We start from the raw sequence: 24480 nt of genomic DNA, 5'->3' as shown, positions 1-24480 counted from the left end.
CACATCCAAGGGACAGGGGCACCCTGCAAATTCACAGCCCTCACCTAGACCTGCGCCTGGTTAAGCGGGAACATAGGCACTTCCGAAAACCCACAGTGAAAAAATAAGCCACAGAGACATATACATACAGCAGTGGGAAGGGGAAGATGAGATCTGCGGGCAGTGGTGAGTCCATGGGCCTGTAAGCCGGACATGATTTGCTACTGGTCACGTCCGCACCATGAACACCAACAGACCACCTAATGACACTTTTCCTCTGCCATCATGAACTGAGCTGTATCATAGCTGTACCGCAAATTGGCAGTTTTTAATTGCTAAGTATACAAGCCATACCCGCCCTGAAATAGCTAGCAGGGCTGAAAGAGCGACAAAATCAAGCTGGTCACGCATCTGATTGGTCGAAATGCAGTGAGAAACCGGTGATCTGCACTCATATGTGTGCATTATCTAAAGGAAAATATGAAACATTATTAGATGTATTGCACATCACTATATATATGTGCATTCCTGATGACTTGGAACTTGAAAGTCCAACCTCCTACTTAAAAATCAATGGTATGGAATGGATTTGTGAAAGTGTCATAACTAAACACACCTGAGGCTGGATCCCCCAACACAAACTAGGCACGCAGTCACTTCATAAGGTCAACACTAGACACCTGTATGCTAATGGGGGGCCTAGTACCCCCAGTGAGGGATATGTTTCCTGAAGCGTGTCACAATGAAGGGAGGGAGCTGCAATGGGGAGCAGGAGTGAACATAGGAGGGAAGCAGTTACTGTAAATATCTTTTTATAAAATACCTTTTCACTACCTCTTTGAATGAAGGGCACAGGGAGGAAGGGGGTTAAAAATGTTGCCCCCACCCCCCCTTCCCACATAGCAGACCATATGCTAAACTAGCCTTTATAGAATGATTGAGTTCTGCTCAGTAATCCATTCACAGCAATGGTGAAGCGACACGATGTTATTAGCTTGGCGGGAAGAACCACTCAATTATTGTTTCCTGCCCGGATTTAACTGCCATCATGGACGTCACCACGGTAACCAACAGCATGCACCAGTAAATCTGAGTCATGTAAGATGGGCTGACCTTGCAAATATCCTCAGCATCTATTGCATGATAATGCTGCCATCAGTGGGAATGTGCCATTACTGCCTCTTTATGTACTGTAGGACGTGAAACCAGCGCAAAGGCCAGCTGGATTTTGGAAGTGAAGGGGGATTTCCAGAATCTTCTTTGGCATAAGCAGCCTTTCACTTACATATACACTCGGCTTTGTTTTGCTCTTCATTAATGTCACTTGTCTTGTTCCTGTGCTGCCTGTCACGTCTCTCTCCCATTCCACCTTCTCCGCCTCACATCTTTCATTGTCAAGTGATAGAGGCTCGCCTCTCACTCTCCTGTCTTCTTTCACTGAGGTGGAATCCCCCATAATGCCTTTCTTGTTCCTTTTCTTTTCCAATGCCATCCATCTCTGGCTTGTGTCACTTTTTCCTTCCCCCAGCCTTATTCCTCCTCTTTACCGCTTTTCCTTGATCTATCTTCTCCTGCTTCTCATTCTTTGATTTATTCTGCTTTAATTCTTCATCTCCTGCCTCTATCTCTCCTCTAATTATTCCCTTTCAGTTTCACCATTTACTTACTCTGTTCTTTGATATTTATAATATTTCCCGGTCCTTGTCTTCTCCACCATCTGCATGTTTGTAAAAGACAGAATCTGCTGTAATAAGAAGCTTTGAGAGGAACTCATTGAGTGCAGAACAACCCAGAAAGTCACTGGAGAACAGGGCCATTTTGGAACCCTCTAGAATATAGAGCCATAAGGAACATTCTGGAACACAGAGCCATGGACAAACATTCTGTAACACGGGAGCTCTTAGAAACACATTGGACCACACAATCTCTGAAGACCCAGAGAAGCACAGGGTGTCTTAGAAAACTTTTGAGCACATAAACCCATTGTTGCATTAAATCCCTTTGCATACTTCATTTGAGGATCTCAGGAAGAGAGATCAGGAAACACAGGAACACAGAGCATCTGAGGAACCCAGGAGCACAGAACCCCTGAGGAACCCTGGGAACACAGAGCATCTGATGAACACACAGTATTGTTATTTTAGGGCCAGTTGGCATGATTAGCTGTCAGGTGATGTGGCAGTGCTGGTTGAAAATAGCCAGCATGCAGAATTGAGATAAAACAAGCAAATACAAAGACCTTAATTAAAATGTTTATTTCGATCCTCAAATAAAGCCGAAAATGTCTTGGAAATACAAATCGCAATATTAAATAAAACTAACTATACTTTACCGTAATTTACCATTTTAATACTGACCACAAGGCAGAGCTGAAAGCCCTTATGTATGTATTTCATTGTGTTATCCAGAATTCCAGTGCAAGACCTGCGTTTGATTATAACAGGAATAAAAACACTGTGAGGATGGGCACAGAACAGCTTGAGACACACTTGTTATAACAAACATCCATAAGCTTCTGAAAGCACTGAGTGATTTTTGTCTTCTTCAAATTGCTAAATTGCTTTTCACAGAACACAAATGCAAAGATCAATTTGAGCTTATCCTGACCAAGAAATACACAGGGGGGGGCACAGCTGAAGCTATAGGCTGGGGCTGTTTGAGTAGCTGCTGTCCCAGGGAATGGGGGCAGAGGTGCCGTAAAGGGGGGGGGGGGGGCTAGTTAGGACGATTCCAAGGGCCCTAGAGTGACTGGGGCCTTAAATAATTTGGTAAATAACTGGATTGGTCTGGATTGGCCCAGTATGACATGCTTTCATGGGGCACAAAATTTTTAGCAACGACCCTGAATGGGGGAGAGGATTCAAAACAATAATTCCTTTATATGCCATTTGCACAAGTATTTTAGTACATTGTACCTCTGAAGGAGTAAGACAGCAGGCTGTATTAGAGCCAATCCCAGCCCAGGGCAGTAAGCACCTGTCTCCACAGTGTCTGGGGAATATAGCCGAGCAGAAACAAAATGGCAGTCAGGCTCTCAGACAGGAGTCCTGGCCAAGGATAGGTGAGCAGATGATTAAATTATTCAAAAGATGCAAATCAAATATACCATCAAACAAGTTAAAAGAGCTTCTTTGTTTAGAAATGAATGTTTTAAAGTGAATTTGTGGACTGATTATGATGAAATAAAAGTTAAAGATAAATAAGTAAAGTTAAGTAAACATGTTTTAAGTGTTTCAATGACTTGTTTTCATCATTTTATTAATCAATAATTAATTAGGTTACAAATGAAATGAATTGAATCATTTCAATTGTCTAGTTCACTTATTCATTAATTCCTGTTCATTGATATATTGATATTTCACAGAGTCTAATTCAATGTATGATATTTTATTAAAATATCGATATCTATATCAGCCTTCCAGCAACAGGACAGAACTCAGTGTAGAATCTGAACAATGCTTTATCTTTGACATTTTTTTTATTGTGCCCCTAGTATTAGAAATAGCTCAGTCAAAACAAAAATGCTTTTTAATTAAAGGTTCGACTACACCAAAAAACGAAAGGCCTTATAGAGAGACTGAGAGCCAGGCTTTAGGGGAAGCTCTGTATTCTGTATCCGGAGCCCCTCGATGTAACATGTACATTCATGCATTGGCCAATATACAGCTCTGGAAAAAAAATTAAGAAATAAGTCTATATATTTTTTTAAAAAATGCATTTTAAAACTGTGGTTTATCCAGGTTCCGCTGGCATAAGGCTACACTGTGAGGCAGGCTGCTTTGAAGCCTTCAAAGTTTCTACGACAGCAGTAAACAAGAACAAGATGAAGCAGGAGACACTGCTAATGACCAAAAACCAACCAGGTAGAGGGCAGAAGTGACTTTCTAATGCCAGGAATGACCATCAACTTATCCGGCAGTGCCTCATAAATCAGAGGATGGCCTCAGGTGACCTACAAAATTAATGGGAAACATTAAGTGGTGTGAAATGCACTGTTAGGAAAATTCATAACATGCTCCTAGAAGCAGGACTGAAGACACATCCAGCAAGGAAGAAGCCTTTCATGAATGAGAAGTGGAGAAGAGCCAGGCTGGAGTTAGCAAAAAAATGTATATTTTACACAGGTCCATAGTCATAAATTCCGAAATGAGTGAAACTGATTTGGTAAGGAATCAGTCAGCAGGAGGGTAAACAGTCTTTACAGACAACTGAAGGTCCCTCCAAAATTGATGGAAAGACAAGTCGAAAACTGGTGTAGATGTGTATATATATATGGAAGGAGCGAGAAGACCTTTTTTGACATTTGTATGAATTACAGCAAGGGAATCCGCTAAAGCTAACTGAAATCCCAAGAGCGATGACATCCTGTGGGGTTTATATTCCCATCTGGGCAGAAGCAGGATTCACATTTGGCGGCTTAGTGATTTTGACGCATTTACTATACTAGAGATTTTTGCCGAAATAGTTCAGGTTAAGTACCTCGCTCAAGGGTACAGCGGATCCCCGTGTGGGAATGAGGCTGACAACCTTCAGATTGCTCGTCTGTGTCCTTAACCACCACACCACATGCTGCTCCGCTAATGGCACTTATTAACACATATTTCTATAGGAAGTTATGATAGCTCACAGCTTTGTCGCCGGCATTATTAGTTGCGGAATGGTTTGCAGGTAGATCCTGTTCATCTCGGCTGAATTTTCCGGTGGCCGAAGAGTGAGAAAGCGATTAGTGGAGGTGGTGCATATTGTGCTGCAGAAACATCCTTCACGGCACGAATGGGTTGTTAATCAGTAAATGTCATGGTAGGACACCCACGCCAGACTGCTGCGTTCAGACCGAGGGAAGGTCAGTTTTTAGGACAAAATCTTTCCAAATACATCATGTTTAAAAAATGAAAAAAATTAAAAGGAAAATACGCACGTAGATACAAACTGTTATTCTACTTATATCATACATTTTATGTAGCCTATTTGGCCTAGTGTTATGTTTTTTATATTTCATACAGGGCTTTTTAAATTTATTTTTGTGGTTGTTGTCTATATGGCAAAAGAAAGTCTTTTTTCTCTAAGTATGCATGCATTTGTTTTAGAAATTTATGTGCGCTTCTAAGATAACAGTCCAAGCAAACTACGAAAACTATGCGCAAAAAAGGAAAATCGACAACTACAATTATATCATGTCAAAATGAAATTCACTTTTCAGAATTTACCTAGAAAATAAACTTTCGATTTATGGCTCACTAGGGAGGCGCGTGTTAATTGATAATACGCAAATTACTTTCGGTTGCTAGTTTTCATTGGCTGTCAGTCGCGGAAGGGCGTGGTCCCGTCTGCTCGCCGTCAGACAAAACCGCCAACTGGCACATGAATCATTCATAACTTAATCCAACAGTTTGCGGTTTCTTTGGATGTGTTACTTTGTCCTTACCGATCAGCAGCAGTTTAATATTAAAACCATTCTATGTCTTTTTTTGCAGCAGGTTGTTACTTATGAGTTATAATAGCGTACATAAACGTCACGAGATATTTTGCATTTACGGTACAATTTTGCGCAAATCGGCAATGGATTTGGCGTACTTCATGAGTATGGTACTGTGTTTGAGCGCCTGGTGCACATCGGCCGAGAGGCACAGCGTCTTCTGGAACAGCTCAAATCCTAAGTAAGTATTTATTTGTATTATCGAAGTGTCGACGTTATAGCGTTTGCGTTGCAGGAGTATCACAGTGTTGTATTGCGTCCCCCAACCCTCCGGTCACACACACACACACGTTTGTATTCTTATCTTTGTGGGGACTCTCCATTCATTTATATGGGAAAACCCTAATCCCAACCTTAGCCCCTTTTGGTATGTTTGGTTTTTTGATCGCATTCACAGATTATTATAAATTTGAGGTTTATATTGTGGGAACCAGAAAAGTAACCCCACAAGATAAAAAGTGACAGGTTAATTGTGGGGACATTTGGTCCCCGCAATGTTGCAAATACAAGCCCCCCACACACATAGATTGCATTATATGACATGATTTGTTTTTTAATTTCTTTTGTTTACGTGCTGCCCCGTGCGGAGTTCATGTGAGTTCTCACAAGCCATTATGCCCGAGTTTGGGAATAAGTATAAGATCTCGGTGTAACCCGTGACTTTGCTAACATGACTGAAGTCTGGCAGGGTTTTACGCCATACGTTTTCGTTTTAGTTCGAAATCATTGCATAATCCCATCACTGATTCCCATTCAGTGTCCACGTTGTTTTTTAACCCGTGGTTATACAAGAAGTAATTTCCTGTATCTTAAAGATTATCATAACGAGATTTTGTTTTATTACCTAGGTCTTGGGTAGAGGGGTGTCCATGCATGGGACGTAAATATACGCACATAAATTTCCCTATAAATAGGGACTATAATGAGTAGACTGACAGAAACACACTCGCTCAGCATGTCTCTCTAAATGTTGTATTCTTCACCCAGCAGGAGCCTTAGCGACTTGTAATTAGGATGTGGTGCAAGTACTCATTGAGCGCAGTTACATGAAACTGTTGTGATTTGCGTGCTTGGTATCGTTACAAAGTAATATGTTGTATATTGTTCTTACAAATAATAGCAGCGGATGGCCACTACAGCGTCTGGTGGCGTAGTGGTTAGCAGGCTGGACTTAAGAAACAGGAATGACCATTTAACTTTTTGAGATTTGTTCTACCATATAAATGTGTAATGTATAGAGTTGATTGCTGATAGCTGAGGAGTAAAGATAGACAAATTATAATTTGTATGATAGAACCATGAGTCAGTTCAGACCTGTAGGTTGTCATTCCGGCTTTTCCAGTGACAATGGGCACTCAATGAAACTTGGAGAACCCATGAACGGTGCCAGTTTAGCTTGTCACCCAACTTAATATGTTCACTTAGCTGTTAATTAGCTACATTAAGCTTGTCACCTCTGGCATCCCTCATCTGAGGGGGCGTTGACAGGCAATTTCACTGTAGATAGGAAGTCACCTTTAGGATCAAGCGGCCCTCTTTGCCAGTGCAGTGTTGAAGCCGGAGTCTCAGAAATACATGGAGAAATGGCTGCTGTTTACGGAAATATGCAGCGGATGGGAGTTATTGCGTAATTAGAGGGTGTTACTGAGCAGGGCAGCAGCCCACACAAGGCCCACAGCGTGACTCTGTCAGACACTCATGCTCTGCTGCCTCCTGGACTCCAGACTGCCTGGGGGCCACGTCTATTGTGTACATTCTGTAGTATGCCGATTGGGGGGGGGGGGGGCGTGAGCAGAGGCAATGGGACAAAGGGGACAAAAGAAAGGATGAACCTCTTGGCCCCACAGCAATGAACTGGCAGTGCAGTCCCACATTCTGAGATCTGAAGTGGACCATGTAGGAGCCACAGTGTTGGGCTTGGGAGTTGGTCTGCCTGCTCTCGGCCCCCCCCCGGCCTTACCTCCAGGGTGGGCCCCCATATCCTGGGGGGCCCACGACTCTGCCAGATCACCTTTCAATTAGGTATTCATTTACACCTTAAACAGCAGGTGAGGGGGACTTGCTGTCCACATAATGACTTCAATCACATCATTACGGACTGAGCTGGAACAAAAGTGAGATGTGTAGCCCTGAGCCTTAGGAGTCGGGGATTATGCTGAACATCTGCCCCCTTTACACTGCCTTGTATTCCGGCAGGGTCCCTTTAGCATAACCAAATCCGTAAGAATCATTTCAGCAGGTTAAATCTACCTTATGGCTGCTGTAAATATTAACACCCCTCCCCAGATTAGGCTGCATGATCACACCTGTTCTGGATGCATGACACATAGAACCAAAGGGGCTTGTGCACATTTGTGTGTATCTCTGTACACAAGGACTCATACCTTTACACACGCCAACACGCACGCAGGGCAGGGGGGGGGTCTAACTTCCCTTGGGGTTCTAGACTGACATGGATAGGGGCCCCCCTAAGTTGGTTATTTGAGCTATTTTTTTACAGCCACAAGAGAAAGAAGAGGGAGAACATACTGATCAGGGTGGGGGCTGGAGTGTTGTCATTAAAATTCACAGATCAGGGGGAGGGGAGGTATCACTCCGGTGGATTGATCGGCCAAATTTAAGAAGTTTAACCGTTCCCTCTTTTGCCGTGGCCATAGGCTATGGTGACCTGATTCTTACTGCACCCCTGAGGCTAAGGTTAGTCTTGAATTTTTGCATATGTTCGTTTAATTGTGTTTTCTCCACATATCTTCACAATTTGTCTACCATTCTAGTAGGATAGTATCGAAGACACAGAAGATGTAATGTTAGTCTTGTATCTTTATGCTGTTTTCTTTTAGGCTACTTTGTATTGGTTCGCATGGCAGGAAAATAAGCGGTCGCCTGCCACTAGACTAACGTGGAATGTCAGAGTAGGAATAGTCCTTACATTACTTATGGGACAGGGGGTAACTTAGTCTGGTATTTGCATAGTTTTCAGGATAGACAATCATTTAAATGATCATATATCCATCCATCTTCTAAACCACTTATCCTTCTGGGTCACAGGGAGTCCAGAACCCAGGACAGGGGGCCAGCCCATCGCAGGGCACACTCACACAGCAGTCATTCACACATGCACACCTATGGGCTATTTAGTAATTCTAAGCCTCAGCATGTCTTTGGACTGTGGGGGGAAACCGGAGTACCCGGAGGAAACCCCACGACAACATGGGGAGAACATGCAAACTCCACACACATGTGACCCAGGCGGAGACTCGAACCCGGGTCCCAGAGGTGTGAGGCAACAGTGCTAACCACTGCACCCCATTTAAATGACTATTTAATGTTGTATCCTTAAATGAAACTTCTATAAATTCTATCTTCATGGAACCAGGGACCAGGTGCCTTATGATAAGTCCTCCCCTGACACAAGGAAACACTTAGATATCCTGCACATACAAACACTCATGCAGGTCCCCTACCTGTAGCTCTGCAGTCTGTAGTGCTGACATAAGAGCCTCTCATCCTCCACAGTGGAGGGGAAATTAAGTCAAGTGTCCAGGTCTCATCGCATCATGGAGGGGTTCTGCAGTTTTTTTTTAATTGTATTTCTTTGCTAAATCACAGTCAAATCCAGAACTCCTGCAAAGGAGGGGCAGTATTTTGAATTTTCCACTGTCTTGACCTGCCCCCTCGGCCCCACCCCCCTGCTCCGCCCCACCTCCCTGTTCCATCCCACCTCACCTCCAGGTCCCTCTGCATGTCTCACCCCTCGTCTCTGAAGTCAATATTAATCAGTGTGTGACTTAATTAGAGTGGTACAGCTAATTGAACACTGGCTATTGATCCTAGCTAAACAGGCTTGACCTAATTAACCCATGTGGGATAAAGAGCTGCCTCACCTGGTGCGTCTTGTTTGGAAGGACATGAGGACAGACGGGTGCTATCTATCGCGGGGCGGCTCTTCACGTCTGATGGGTTGAGACTTTCCCTGCCTCAGCAAGCTGGCCACTTTGGGTGTATCTGAGCCTGGCTGTCAGCCTGAACCAGTTCCACGTTACCTGTCAGCGCTTGTTGGTCTGTGTGTGTCACTGGGGCCCTTGCAGGTCTGTTTGCGTAGTATGAAGTGTATGAGTGATGGATTTCTCATGCTGCTGCGGAGCCGGCGGTGACAGGAGCGGCCCCGGGCCGCATTGCATAGCCTTACTCTGACGCACACGAGAATGTACGCTGTTGTGCAAATGTAGATAACCAGGTGATTAGATATCAGTGCCGTGCAAGTTATCACCATGCATGGGTGTGTGAGCACTGAGTCAGTCATTCAGTCCCAGCTCCCCCCCCCCCCCGGCTGTAGCGTGAGTAAACCCCTGACTACACCTGTTTCTACACACCTCACCCCACCCCTGCTCCCCCCCCCCACTCCCCCCCACCTCTTCCTGCCTCTTTTCTAGGCTGCAGTTTAGGTTCAGACTGTTTTTCTGGAAGGCACTGGTTCTTCCAGGTTTGCTCCAGTTCACTGGCTTGAGTTACTCTAATTCCATTTCTGTCTCTGATGATGATGAGTCAAACAGAAAGCAGACTATTAAGTATAAATGACAGTAAGAGCAAATCTGTGGATAAAGGAGCCCAGTGACTTTGATGGCTCTAATGGAAGGTTTACTTTTGTCTTTTTTTTATCAAAGTACTCGTTCTGTTATTTGTAGCCCTATCGAATATTCTTCTGATACCTTTGCAATGACAAAAAATGGAAACTCGGCACTGCTGTCCACGTTCGCTTTAGCGTGTTACTCTTGTAGGCAGAGCACTGCTCAGAGAGAGTCTCCACCTCAGTCTCCACATTCCTCTTTATTCCTGCGTTTTCGCACTGTACTGACATATTTGCTCCCTTTTTCTTTCTTCATTCCCTGCCGCCTCGTTAATCATGTTCCTGTAGCTTTCCTGGCTCGCCCTGGATTTTCCCCGTTCGCCCAGTTTATCATGCCACCTCACCATGGCCTGTGATTCTGACTGTTTTTCAGACTGACAGATTAAAAAGATACACGGATTCTTGCCTTTTCTCCCGATTATCTGATCCCCCCCATCCCACTCCACCCCCATTCAACATTCCAGATCTTATCCTGAGTTTCTCCCCCACCAGACTCTATGATCTGCTACATATAATCCTTTTGCAGCAATGAGCAGAAACACAGATTAAGGAATCGGTAAAGCCTGCTGTTCTGTAGGTGTTTGTGAGTCTCGCCGAACGTCTCTCTTATCTGAGCTGATAACGATCCTTTCTTCAGCTCTGTCATTTTCTTTTGTCTTGTGTAGAAAGATTAAGATTAGATGGTAGCAGGGAGACTGAACAGCACGGGAAGCAGCCAGTGAGAGAGGAGCTCGCTGTGGTGTGTCAGAGGGCATTTTGGCGTGTGTGGACACGTGGGGGTGTCGCTGTACGCTTCCCAGGAAAACAAGGAGTCTTGCCGCTGTTGTAAACAATTCCCTGATCGGCGTGCTGCGTCCGCGCTGTGTGCTGGCCGCCGGGATGCTGCACGCTCCTGGTCTAGGGAGGCCCACTTCCCTCTCACAGGACTCTCACAGGACTCTTCCTACACCTAAGTATCCTTATGTACCTGCCTTCTTTCATTAAATTGTATTTATTAATTCATCAGTAAAGTTGCTGATAAGCATTTTCTTTTGTCATGTGTGTGTGTGTAGAATGATGGCAATTTGTAAGAGTTTCTTCTGTTTGTGAGAAACACTGGATTCATTTACATTTATATGTTGGGTTTTTGCTTGCAGCCTTTCTCTCTCTCTCATTTCCGATAGTTTGTGGTTCGGTGGCTTCTGCAAAGCGTGGTTGGTGTATTCCCACTATATTTTTGGAGGTTACTGCTGCCCCCTAGTGGGCAGACAAATCCCACACAAATTCACGTTAAAATGCAGAGTATGAGAGCAGCAGACGGCTCTGGTGTTATTTGGAAAGAGAGCATAGATGGCAGGTTCCTCCTGCTTCATGCATTCACAGTGATCTCCAGCAAGCCCACTCCATGCACTGACAGTGACGATGCATGCTTCTCACACAGCACCAACCTCATTATGCAGGGTCCAGTGGGAATGAATAGAGGAGCACAGAGCCCCATGTAACCCCCCCACCCCCCATGAAGGGAGGTGCTGCAGATGTTAACTTTTTGCCTTCAGTTACAGGATTAAGTTATTTTTCAAAAGGATTTGAACACAAACTAATTTTAACAGAGCTTGTGGTAACATAGAAGTGCAGCCGACCTGTGAGCAGCGTCTGAATGGAGATAGGCTGTGTGCAGTGGCGCGTCTATCGTGTGTGTGTGTGTGTGTGTGTTCATCTGTCAGATGACTCTGTAAGACTGCAGCTTGTTTCCTTGCCCTCGTGACCCTGTGAAGGGCTGAGGCATTCCACAAGGACACACACGGGGGGGCTGGGCTGGTGAATATGAAGGCCCTCGGTCACGGGCAGTGATGCCACACATCCATCATGGCTGCCATCGTTGTATTAGTGCTCTCACATGACTGGCAGCCAATCCCCCGGGAAACACACACGCATGCGCATATACCCACCCAGGGTAAGCTTTATATCACCCAGCCAGATTCTCCTCCACTACGCTTAACCTTCCAGATGGTTCATATACACATGTTGTAGATTAGCATGGTCTGAAAGCCAGAGCTAAGCTCAGGCAAGCATGAAAGGCCGGGCAGGGAGGACAAGCGTGCAGGGGGTGTAACCAGCAGAGTGGGACTCTGCTCTTAGCAATGGTTTATAATTAAGGTCATTTGGGCATCCCGGAGTTTGGCTGGTTTTACTGGTGATGCCAGTATTGACAGATTCAGGCATCAGAGACAATGCTAATGTCATCCGAGAGTCAGGCCTCAGAGAAGATCTAATGTTAGCAGACAGTCAGGCCTCAGAGATGATGCTGCTGAAATGATGCTGTCATCTGAGACTCTTTATTAAAAATTCTCTCCCTAATACCCAAACTTTGAGGGCAGGGGTGTGGCAATGGAATTACCCCCCAGTAGGGAAACTGCAGTGGCTTTTATGTTTAATTATATAGCTTTTGACCTCCTTTTGTGGAATCAGACCATAAACAGATTTCAGTGTGTGTGCGTGTGGGGGGGTGATCCCTGGGATTGTTTATGGCCCCTGGAAAGTGCCTGGGGGGTGAAGGGCTGTTTGAGCTTTAAATCCCTCCTTTTACAGGGAGCAGAAGCTTTTCAACAAGCCGGAGGCAGTGTGGGTACATGCAAGGCAGTGTGGGTACATGCAAGGCAGTGTGGGTACATGCAAGGCAGTGTGGGTACATGCAAGGCAGTGTGGGTACATGCAAGGCAGGGGACAGCAGCGAGTTTGCCTTGAGTTTACTGGCATTTCTTTTAATCTTCTTGAACGGAGGCAGAGGAGTGGAACTGGGAATAAGACATCTCTCTCCGGCGAGCTGTTCCAGCAGGTCGCTGAGGCTAATGGGGTGTCGGGATGGGGGCTGGGAGGCCACAGGAGGCTCAGGGTCAGCCAAGCCAATGCCGGCCAGAAAATGGGAGTCGTCTTCTCCTTATCATTGTGGGCTTTGTTGCGTGTGAGCGGGACGCCTCGCCTGGCCCTTCGCACCCGGGTGACGTTTCCCTCAGCAGCAGAGCAATTTCCCGAGCAGGCCGCTTCGCCCTTGAGAAGAGAGCGGCCGGATCCCGTCTGTTTTACTTGGTGATTCCTCTGTACTTGTGATTACTGTTACGCCTCGGGCCAAACCACTGAGCAAAATGAATCAATGAGGCACCAGTCGCCCTCTGGCATGAAGCAAAGTCATGGACTAGATGTTGGGGGGGGGGGGGCTCTGTTTTTCTGTTTCTCAGTGTGTGCCTTAGTCCTCCGAGACTTCGAATGTTGGGAAATCATCTCTTCCTGTGCTGCCAGGCCCTTATAAATGGAGCTAAATGTAGTCTCTCTTCCCTCCTCCCTCATTTCAGATTCCAGTGGGACGATTACACAGTGAAGGTGCACATCAATGACTACCTGGACATCGTGTGCCCGCACTACCCGCTGGGCGTGCTGCCTTCCCAGGAGGCCGAGCGCTATGTGCTCTACATGGTGGAGCAGCGGGACTATAACGCCTGTCGGCCACAGTCCTACGAGCAGCTGCGCTGGGAGTGCGCCCATCCCTTCGCGCCCCATGCACCCGAGAGGTTCTCTGAGAAGTTCCAGCGCTACACGCCTTTCACGCTGGGGAAGGAGTTCCGACAGGGCGAGAGCTACTACTATATCTGTGAGTGTCCAGCATGTGGTAGGGGGCGGTTTGTGAGGCTGCTAACTAAGGGACTGGACTCACTGGATCGGTTTAATTGGGACTGACTCACTTAGTGAATTTTGTGTCAGATTAAAAGACTGGTACATTACCCAGATCCAGAAAGATTTCAGAGTAGGATAGCATCTTGACGGGTGCATCTGAGCTTCTGCCTCCTGCTCCCCCCACAGCAAAGCCCCTGCACCTCCATGGGTCGAATTGCCTGAGGCTTCGGGTGGATGTTGCAGGCCCCGCCGGTAAGACCATGCCTGTGCTGTCCGTATGAAGGAGTGCATGCAAGATGTGACCTTAACTGGGTTTATACAGGGGGCTTTTTTCTATATGCTAATTCTACACCTGACTATGTAAAGTAAATTTTGATTTTAGGTCCCCTGAAAAAATATGAGCCGTTGGTTTTGGGGTATCATTCCATTCTAATGCTGACTGCGTGTTGAATTTCCCATCTTTAAATTACCTACAGCTTTTCACATGAGACTTCAATAGCCAAACCCTAAATGAAAGCTATATGCCACATCTGGGATAAACTTCCTGCAAAAATATGAAAAGTCAGTCTTTTGTGCAGATAAGAGTGTATAGAGTTTCTCTGTAAATCCAACCTCTCCTCCTCCCCAGGGTCCCAGGAGTCAAGGCCAGGTGGCGGAGGTGTGCATAACTCATCCAACAGACTGCCTGCAGGTATGCCATCAAGATTTAGGCCTTTATGTAATATTCTGGAAACACTGTGTGCTCTTGGATGAACTGGAGAGGTGTTCGTATTGCACAACAAAATAAAGCCTTTATGCACTTTGAAGGCATGATGTGCAAATGATGTGCAAGTGTGCAAAAGGCCTAAAAACTACAAAACAATTTTTTTATTCTACCAAACATTATTTTTTGATTTTCTCTTAGGCATGTATTGATCCACTTTTCTGGTATTCTAGTCCAATCCATTCAGTATTTATGTCTGCTGATTCAGAGTCCCAGTCCCATACACATGAACATGTAGTGGGTGTCAGTGCATTCTCCATCTGAGTAAGCCTTGCCATTTCACAGTATTTCCTTATATGATGTTTCTGCCTAATTAGACGGTTACTTCCTTCACTCAAAAGGATGGCATTGCAAACATTGCAGGTAGCTCTTCCGCTACTTTCAGTTCCAATGTAAAGAATTTCCACATGGCTGGCATCTCCATAGTTTGTACTTTCTAGCCATGTACCTCAGGTTTCCTGTAGCATGTGACAGAACCTGACAGTCTGCGCAACTGATGTAAATGAGGTGGACGTGGGAAATTAAATAGATTGTTCTTTGGATCGGGCTGTGGTAGCTGATACCGATCAACTAAAAATGCCTGAATCGGCCCCAGTTCTGATCCTTGATATCAACTCTGTACATCAATGTTTTCTACCTATAAGTGCTTTGAACGCTATGAAGACTGTTCTGAAGCTGCCCAAACTAACAATAGGAGACTCTGGATTATTAGAATTAGGCTCTCAAAACTATATTAAATGAATATACATCTGAAGTACTTGCAATGGGCTACCCCTTTATGCTAAATGCTAAACCTGTGAAATGAATTGTTGAAAACAACTTACATTGTGTCACTAACAATAGGACTGCATATCAGTGTTTGCCTTTGTGCTCATGTTTTCCTGTGGCCGGTTGCTGCATTTTCCCTTCCTGCACAGATGAGCCCATTGTCCTGCCCGAGGTGCAGAGGAGTGTGGCTGCTGGCTCCGGAGTGGCGACAGTGGCTGTTTCGTCTTTCCTGACATCAATGTCTGTCTTGCTATTGCTGCTACTGCGGTGAAGAAGTACGAACTCCTCCTGTGGGCTCATGGATTACAAATCTGCCCAATTTGGGGCAAAGAACAGTAGATGGGTCCCTCTGGCCCCATGCATAATGGTCAAACTAAAATGACAGTGATCCACGAGGCATCTAAAGGCTGTTTCATACCCCACTGCTGGTCACTGGAAGGAAACAGATTTATTTTTTTAAAGAAAATAAGAACAAGGCAAACTTTGTATGTGAAGGACTGGAATGAATTTTTTTAAAAGCTTTGATAGACTTAATAGAACAGCTATATTTCTGTCTACCTGTGTCACTTTTAAGAAGTGGATTTTTTTTGTTTGTTTCTTTGTTCGACAATCCAGCTTTTTCCAAACAAATTAATAGTTATCACAGAGAGATGTTAAAAACTGGAACAAAATTCTGGACTTGCCTCTGATCCACACAGCAGTCCATTCTGTAACTGTGCTCATGCATATTTTAGCATGGAATGTATTTAAATTCCTAATGATCGACACTTACAATGACTGTCATAATTAGAACCGACTGTGACTGTCGCCCTGCTGATGAATATTCATAATAGGCTGCTTTTTCCAGTGCTTGAGTTAAATGTAGAGCAGGACTTTCCAGCGATTTTCTTTTCCAAAGAAAAATCCTCCTGTCTTCTTTGTAAATTCCATGTCCTGTGTTTTAGGTGCATATGTTTAACTGAGAACTAGTGTGAGGTAACTCAATGCAGCGTGCAGTTTGGTGGGGGGGAGGGTAATCCTTTTGCAGAATGGACCAGCAATCGGCAGCTGCTGCATGGAATATAGAATGAACAGACAGCATATGAAGGTGTTGCACTTTCACTGGCTCAAATACACAGTAAAGAACAAGATATGTAGGATAGGCCCTCTGAGGAAGAGGAAATGACCTTCCCCAGGGACGGGGGAACTGGGGCTCTTACGGGGAAAGGCAGACGAGCTGTGTGACTAGAGTGAAGCGCAGCTGGCCTCGTTTTTGCTTGATGAACCTTCAGGAAAATCATTTCACAGCACACACACTTGCAGATTGGCACTGTGCTACGTTACACAAATTAGCAGGGTTAAACTGGACTGGGATCATGAATACATGGGCTCCTTACTAACTTGTACAATTGTATGTAAGATGTTAAATATGTACATAGAATATTATATGAAAGGGTTTTGATAAATAGAACTAAATGTGAAACTGGCAAATAAATTTTTTTATTAAAAATGAAAATTTAGTTTTGTTTGTCTATCTTCAAACCAAACCTCTGCTCAGCGTTAAACAGAATTTAGCTGTGTAGATCGGTTCTGTATTTTTTTTTTTTGTTAATTTCATATCCTAGGCCATATTTAAAGTGCTGTTTAAAATGTGGAGTTCATGAAAGTGTGAGTAATATGGTGATACTTGTGCAGTTTTTAGCTGCCAAAGTGAAAATTTTTGAAGGCTTTAGAAAGCCTTGAATTAAAGTTTGAGTTTATGCAGATCATAGTTTTTGCCATTTCTGTTTAGTCGTTCAGGATTTTATGATTCTGTGATCACAGAAATTGATGCATTTTTTGCAAGAATTTTCAAGCAGCAGTATATCTTTTTTCAAAAAAAAAAAAAAAAAAAAAAAAATATATATATATATATATATATATATATATATATATATATATATATATATATATATATATATATATATATATATAGACAACAGTGACCCAAAACATTATGACCACCACCCCCCACACCTATCATGACACATTACACCCATGATTATCATGAAAATCATCTGCCATTTGTGCCACATTCATATGTTTTTCCCTCCTCTGAACATGTGCTCACTAGGGCTGACCATGAGCAGCCCACAAGCCTTGTTGTCACCTAGCCATAATGATTTGGCCCTTGTCAAGATCATTTTTCTCTGCTTTCAGCATGTCAACTTCAAGACCAGTACCGAATGTTAGCTAAGGGTATCTAAGGGTGTACTCATACATGGCCCGGATACCTTGTACTGTGCCTGAGCTCAATTGCCACTCCCTCGCTGAACTGTGCTCACACTGTACTTAACATTCTGGGCCTGAGCAAGGTTTCATCATCACTGTGAGACATTCTGTGAAAAGATAGAAAGTGCTATGCACAGCACAATGGAGTTTATGGTTAATGTCTTTATTTTGTGGCTTATTTGAAGTCTTTTTGGCCATAATGACACACTGCCCACTTACAGATTTATTGCATATGCAAGTCTGCGATTTTCATTTAGTCATGCTGCACATATCTGGTATTTTACCAAAAATCTCTTAAGTTTTTGTGTTTTGCATCTAGTTGTTCCAGACATTTACAGAAAATGCTGCACCTCTAACTGCCATGTTTGTTAAGTGTTTGTCACTACCAGATCTGTACAGCCTACCCGATCTGTTCCTTCCTGATCCAGTTCATGTTTAGTGTACATGCATGTTTTTCAAATTATTGCATTGTGGGGACCAGATTTCCCCACAATGTGATAAATCCTGTACCTTAATACTTGAGGGAGGTTCCTACAAGGTTAACCTAAATTTTATAAAAATGGTCGGTCCCTCCAAAGATATGAATAAGTGTGTGTGCCAATTGCATCAATGACGTCACGTCTGTGTTCCATAGTCGGACCACACACTGCATCCATATTGTGCCAAATGAACCATTCCCAGGTCCACTTCTTCAAACATGCTCAGGCTTGGCACGTATCTCCTAGTGTGAGTACACTCAAACATATCTTGACACACACCGTTTTTACTAGATTTTATTTGATTCATATGGTCATAATGATTTGGCTTATTGTGCATGCCCCCACAAAGAGATAAAAACCTGTTATTTTGATGTTGTGGGAACCACCTTTTCGGTCCCCACAAGGGAAAATTCAACTTTATAAAAAACTGTGACTATTATCAAAAAACTAAATAAGTCAAAAGGCTTGTGTTTTATTTAGCTACTTATGGTTAAGGTTAGGGCTGGATAGGGGTTTAGGATGTCATTTTTGGGATTCATGATAAACTGTCATCTCTTGCGTCCGTCCTTTACCTGACTTGTTTCTGGTCGTTCCCAGTGTCTCTTGCTTCATCTTGTTCTTGTGTACTTTTGCTGTTTTAGAAATTTTGAACCTGGAAGCAACCTGCCATCTCACCTTCTGCCAGCAAAACCAGAATTCATATATGCATACCTATATACAGCTCTGGAAAAAACTGAGACCACAGCAACATTTTTAGTTTCACTAAAATTAGTGAAACTAAAAATTAAATATACATGTTATTGCAAATTCCAGCCTGGCTCTTCCCCGCTTCTCATTGATGACAGGCTTCCTCTTTGCTTTATGGGTCTTTAAGGGCTTCTAGGGGTCATAGCAGTGAACTTCACACCACTTCACATTTCCCATTCTTTTTGAAGGTCAATTTATGTCATCCTCTAATTCATGAGACCCTGTTGTATAAGTTGGCAGCCATCCCTGGCATTAGAAAATCGCTTCTGCCCTCCACCTGGCTGGTATTTGGTCATTACCAGTGTCTCCTTCTTCACCTTGTTCTTGTGTACTGCTGACTTAGAAACTTTGAGCCTAGAAGCATCCTGCTGTGCAGTGTAGCCTTCTGCCAGCAGAACAAGGATTAAAGCAAGACTTAAGAATGCAGATTTAAAAAAAAAAATATATATATAAAATGGTTTCTTAATTTTTTCCAGAACTCTGTGTGTGTGCATGTGTGTGTTTTGCCTGTACACTCCAGGATAGGCTCCAAACCTCCTGCGACCCTGAATAGGACAAGAGGTTTCAGAAAATGGATGGATGGGTGGATATCTCACGACAAGGTTCAACTTTTCACATTGATGTATTTTGGAATGATGGTTTTCCGAAGTAGCTTTTATTTCACAATGCCATTTTTCATAATCCATCCATCCATCCATCCACCCATTAACTCCCGCTTGATCCAAGGTTGGGTCACAGGGGCAGCAGTCTCAGCAGGGAAACCCAGACTTCCCTCTCACCGGCCACTTCTTCCAGCTCCTCCAGGGGAATCCCAAGGCGTTCCCAGGTCAGCCGAGAGACATAGTCCCTCCAACGTGTCCTGGGTCTTCGCCGGGGCCTCCTCCCAGTGGGACATGCCGGAACACCTCACCTAGTAGGCGTCCAAGAGGTATCCTAATCCTTGATGCCCAAGCCACCTCATCTGGCTCCTCTTAATGTAGAGGAGGAGTCCCTCCCGAATGACCAAGCTCCTCACCCTATCTCTAAGGGAGAGCCCAGCCACGCGGCAGAGGAAACTCATTTTGGCTGCTTGCACTCGCAATCTCGTTCTTCCGGTCACTACCCACAGCTCGTGACCATAGGTGAGGGTAGGAACGTAGATCGACTGGTAAATCGAGAGCTTTGCCTTTTTGGCTCAGCTCTTTCTTCACCATGACAGGCTGATGCAGCACCCGCATCACTGCTACCGCTGCACCGATCTGCCTGTCGATCTCCCATTCCATCATTCCCTCACTCGTGAACAAGACCCCAAAATACTTAAACTCCTCCACTTAGGGGGGGACCCCATCCCCAACTCGGAGAGAGCATTCTACCCTTTTCCGGCTGAGGACCATGGTCTCGGATTTGGAGGTGCTGATTCTCATCTCAGCCGCTTCACACTCGACTGCAAACTGTCCCAGTGAGAGCTGAAGGTCACGGTCCGATGAATCCAACAGAACCAAATCATCTGCAAAAAGCAGAGACCTAATCCTGAGGTCACCAAACCGGACACCCTCAACGCCCTGGATGCGCCTAGAAATTCTGTCCATAAAAACTATGAACAGAATCAGTGACAAAGGGCAACCCTCACCGGAAACGAGTCCGACTTATTGCTGCCCATGCGGACCAAACTCTGGCACCGGTCATACAGGGAACGAACAGCCCTTAAAAGGAAGCCCAGCACCCCATACTCCCAGAGCACCCCCCACAGGACTCCCCTAGGGACACGGTTGAATACCTTCTCCAAGTCCACAAAACACATGTAGCCTGGTTGGGCAAACTCCCATGAACCCTCCAAAACCCTGCGGAGAGTATAGAGCTGGTCCAACATTCCACGGCCAGGGCGAAAACCACACTGCTCCTCCTGAATCCGAGGTTCGACAATCCGGCCGACCCTCCTCTCCAGAATCCCTGAATAGACCTTACCAGGGAGGCTGAGGAGTGCGATCCCTCTATAGTTGGAGCACACCCTTCGGTCCCCCTTCTTAAAGAGGGGAACCACCACCCCGGTTTGCCAGTCCAGAGGCACTGCCCCCGATGTCCACACAATGCTGCAGATGCGTGTCAACCAGGACAGCCCCACAGCATCCAGAGCCTTAAGGAACTCTGGGTGGATCTCATCCACCCCCAGGGCCCGGCCACAGAGGAGCTTTTTAACCACCTCAGCGACCTCTGCCCCAGAGATAGGGGAGTCCACACCCAAGTCCCCATACTCTGCTTCCACGTTGGAAGACGTGTCGGTGGGATAGAGGAGGTCTTCAAAGTATTCCCTCCACCGACCCAAGACGTCCCAAGTTGAGGTCAGCAGCACCCCATCCCCATCATAAATAGTGTTGATGTTGCACTGCTTTCCCGCCCTGAGCCGCCGGATGGTGGACCAGAACCTCCTTGAAGCTGTCCGGAAGTCATTTTCCATGACCTTGCCAAACTCCTCCCACACCTCAGCAACCACCGAAGCCACATGAGGTAAACCTCAATGTACAGGTGCCCAGCCAGGGGGCAATAAGTCACTCTCTCCACGGGCAACTCCAGAGTGTAAAAGGGTCCAACCTCCTTCAAGGAGACTGGTTCCAGAGCCCAAGCCGTGCGTCGAGGTGAGCCCGACTATATCTAGTTGGAACTTCACAACGTCGCACACCAGCTCAGGCTCCTTCTCCATCAGAGAGGTGACATTCCATGTCCCTAGAGCTAGCTCCTGCAGCTGAGGATCGGACCGCCAAGGTCCTCGCCTTTGGCCACTGCCCAACTCACATTGCACCCGACCCCTATGGCCCCTCCTATAGGTGGTGAGCCCATTGGAGGGGGATCAAGCTGTGCCTGACCAGGCCCCATGGGTGCAGGCCTGGCCACCAGGTGCTTGCCATCGAGCCCCACCCTCAGGCATGGCTCCAGGGGGTGGGCCCGGTGACCCACATCCGGGCAAGAGAAACCCTGGATCCAATATTTTTCTTCTTCATTAGGGGTCTTGTGAGCCGCACTTTGTCTGGTTCCTCACCCAGGACCTGTTTGCCTTGGGTGACCCTACCAGGGGCATAACTCCCCAGAGAACATAGCTCCTGAGATCATTGAAACAAGCAAACCTTTCCACCACGATAAGGTGTCGGCTCCTGGAGAGAACTTTTTATAATGACAGTAAAAATAAAATTGAGTAGAAATAAAAATGAGAACCGAAATGTGATATTTTTTTTTATGTGACATAAGAATAAATACACAAAGTCATTACATAGGTTTCTTTCTTCACTGGCAGTAGTTTAAAAATCTTAATTCTGAACTTTTTTTTTGCTAATTTATGCAAAAATGCATACAGAACTTTGCTAGTAGAATCACAAATTTTGAGAAAAGCAGTTCATGATTTGCAATGATGAGGGGAACACATGTCGCTCTCTTCACCACCTAGTTAGATGGCTCTGATAGATGATATTTACATGGAGAAGAAACAAGCAAGACTCAGGAACCAAGAGGAAGAACCTCAGACCATTTTATTAAAGAAAAAAGTTACTTGAAACTACTTGTACAAAAATGTTGAACTTGCATCAGCCGATGAATGGGGGGGGGGGGGGGGGGGTCACATAACCTGGGAGTCATTGTGCCTGTGGAACACGAGCTCAGAGATCTCATCTTTCTTCCATTTCCAACGTCGTCTCACTGCTTCCCCTCTCTATCTACCACTTCTTTGTCCTTAATCACTAGCTACAGTCATTGAAATAAAAGCTAGTATCTTTATAATGATGCAAATCAGTTGGAATATATCTAAATGTAGCACATTACAGATAGGGTGAACAGCAATAAGGGTGTAATGGTGAATCAGTAACTATTACATTTAGGGGGATTTTTTTATTTCCAGTTATTGTTGTTCAAGTTAAGAAAGAGCTAATGGCCCTGTTAGGTAACGGAGCATTTGAAAGCTGACGTTTGCAGTATTCTGCATGTCAGCTGTTCATTCATACACTTTTTATACCGTAATTCAGTCAAACTTAATATTTATACCTGACTCTTTCATTCATTTCCTGATCTCCTCTATCCTTCTTTGACAGTCCTCGTTCCTCTCTGCAGGTCTCCATCTGCTTGTTTGGGTCCTTTACAAAACCTGCATTTCTTTGCCTGGTCCTCTCAGCTGACCTACGACTAGAACCTTCAACACTGAAACTGAAGAGCCTTGGGCATGCTGGCCTTACTTGTCACTTCTATTTTGTAGAACATCAAAGAAAAAAAATATGAAAAAAAAAAATATGAAGCCATTTCTGAAAAGGTAAAGAGATTAGACTGCAATTAGAGTGTAAACATGCGAATGTTATTTAGGGCCTATGAATGATGCTCACCCCAGGGGGGCTGATTTATTGAAACTGCGCATAACGCCTGAATAACAGTCATTTTAAATATGTGCATTTATTGGCTTATTTGTAAGTCATCAATTGGTGGCTGCAATCTTACAGAAAATTAAATCAGTTATTTAGAAGCAAACGCTAGTTCAGCCAGACCAGGGCAGGAGACTCTGGAACTAAAAGAACCTCCCCCACGCTGTTCCAATGCAGTAAGCCTAGAAATGTTGCCATGGGAACAGGCCACTTTGTCCCACAGGCGTACTGAAAGCATGCAGCTCAAGCCTATTGTATTTCCAACAGCCAGGAATGTAGGAATTGCTTGTTAAACACCCTGCTACAGGGCATTTTTGACAGCTGGGCACTGATTGATTTTAAGTGTTATTCGCCATCAGCAGTCTCTTTGGGAATGTGAGCACAGACAAAAGAGCACAGCCAGCGGTCCGTAACTGTGTGGTCTCCAGAATAAGGCAGTGTGCTGCTAAGCCTAGTATTGTGGGTTTGGGCCCCATCTGGGCTGAACCTCAGCTTTCTAAAGTGGCATGAAGATTAAGAACAGAGTCAGAACATTTAGGTTTCATAGCGATTTAGTAAAATATCAAACTGCATACAAATATTTTCAAAGATTAATTATATAAAATAATATTAATAATAAAAAACCTTAAACCCTAATCCTACCAACTAACTACAGAGCCAATGTGTCAGGCTGTTGCACATGAAGACACATTGCTTGTAGATGTCCTGCATAGGATTTTGCCATCTTCTTCACTAGTTTTCCACGCCTTAGTTGCATATCTAACCCTGATCCCTAACCTCCCCATTCATACGTCACAGGTTCTAAGAGAAATGCATGATGTCACCCTCCCAGCAGTAAGTTGCAGCCTCCAGCCATAAAACAGGTGATTATGGCTGTGAATATGGATGCCTGCCAGGACTGTAAGCATTGAAGCACACAATTAATTTTCTCCTGACATATTCTATGTGTCCTCTGCATAGTCACTTCTCATCTTCTCATGTTGCAGATGCCACAGTGATGCCGCTTGGGCTGGTTCGACCCTCTTCTCTCTGCAGTAGTAACTGATACTGCAGGCCCAGGGCTCACAACGCCCACACAGAGTCACAGTGCCCTCATCCATGTTGACCCCCTTCCTGGTTTCTACACCCCAACAGCCTCTCAAACCACAAGCATTAATTTAAGCTATTGTGGTGCGATCTGTGCCATCAGGAGACCTCAGCCTGCATTGAATTTAACAAACCTCCATCCGACATCTGCATCTAGTATCTGATTCATATGATGATATTTCTTATGTATCAGGTCAGATGCAGCTAAGTGAGTCAAACCCGGACGAAAGATCTCACACAGCAATGACTTACCGTTAATGACTGGCAGAAGCGAGAGGATGCCC

At 44.8% G+C, this 24480-nt stretch overlaps 1 protein-coding gene across 1 annotated transcript; it reads left to right on the top strand.

Annotated features, from left to right (window-relative positions):
- Positions 1–5357: 5357 nt before the first annotated feature.
- Positions 5358–16756, top strand: LOC125718979 (ephrin-A1-like). The gene is made up of 5 exons (XM_048993338.1): positions 5358–5636; positions 13412–13707; positions 13917–13982; positions 14359–14421; positions 15411–16756. Exons 1-5 carry the CDS (start codon positions 5467–5469, stop codon positions 15530–15532), a joined length of 717 nt encoding a protein of 238 aa, XP_048849295.1. The 5' UTR covers positions 5358–5466; the 3' UTR covers positions 15533–16756.
- Positions 16757–24480: the final 7724 nt, after the last annotated feature.

The sequence above is a fragment of the Brienomyrus brachyistius genome, chromosome 23, assembly GCF_023856365.1.
Source record: "Brienomyrus brachyistius isolate T26 chromosome 23, BBRACH_0.4, whole genome shotgun sequence".
NCBI classification, from domain to species: domain Eukaryota; kingdom Metazoa; phylum Chordata; class Actinopteri; order Osteoglossiformes; family Mormyridae; genus Brienomyrus; species Brienomyrus brachyistius.
The sequence above is the reverse complement of the archived record's forward strand: the minus strand, read 5'-3'. Positions and strand labels throughout refer to the sequence as shown.

Coding starts and splice junctions, on each gene's coding strand:
- LOC125718979 (XM_048993338.1), top strand. CDS start 5,467: ATGAGTTATAATAGCGTACATAAACGTCACGAGATATTTTGCATTTAC. Junction 5,637..13,411: donor TGGAACAGCTCAAATCCTAA/GTAAGTATTTAT, acceptor CCCTCATTTCAG/ATTCCAGTGGGACGATTACA. Junction 13,708..13,916: donor CGAGAGCTACTACTATATCT/GTGAGTGTCCAG, acceptor CTCCCCCCACAG/CAAAGCCCCTGCACCTCCAT.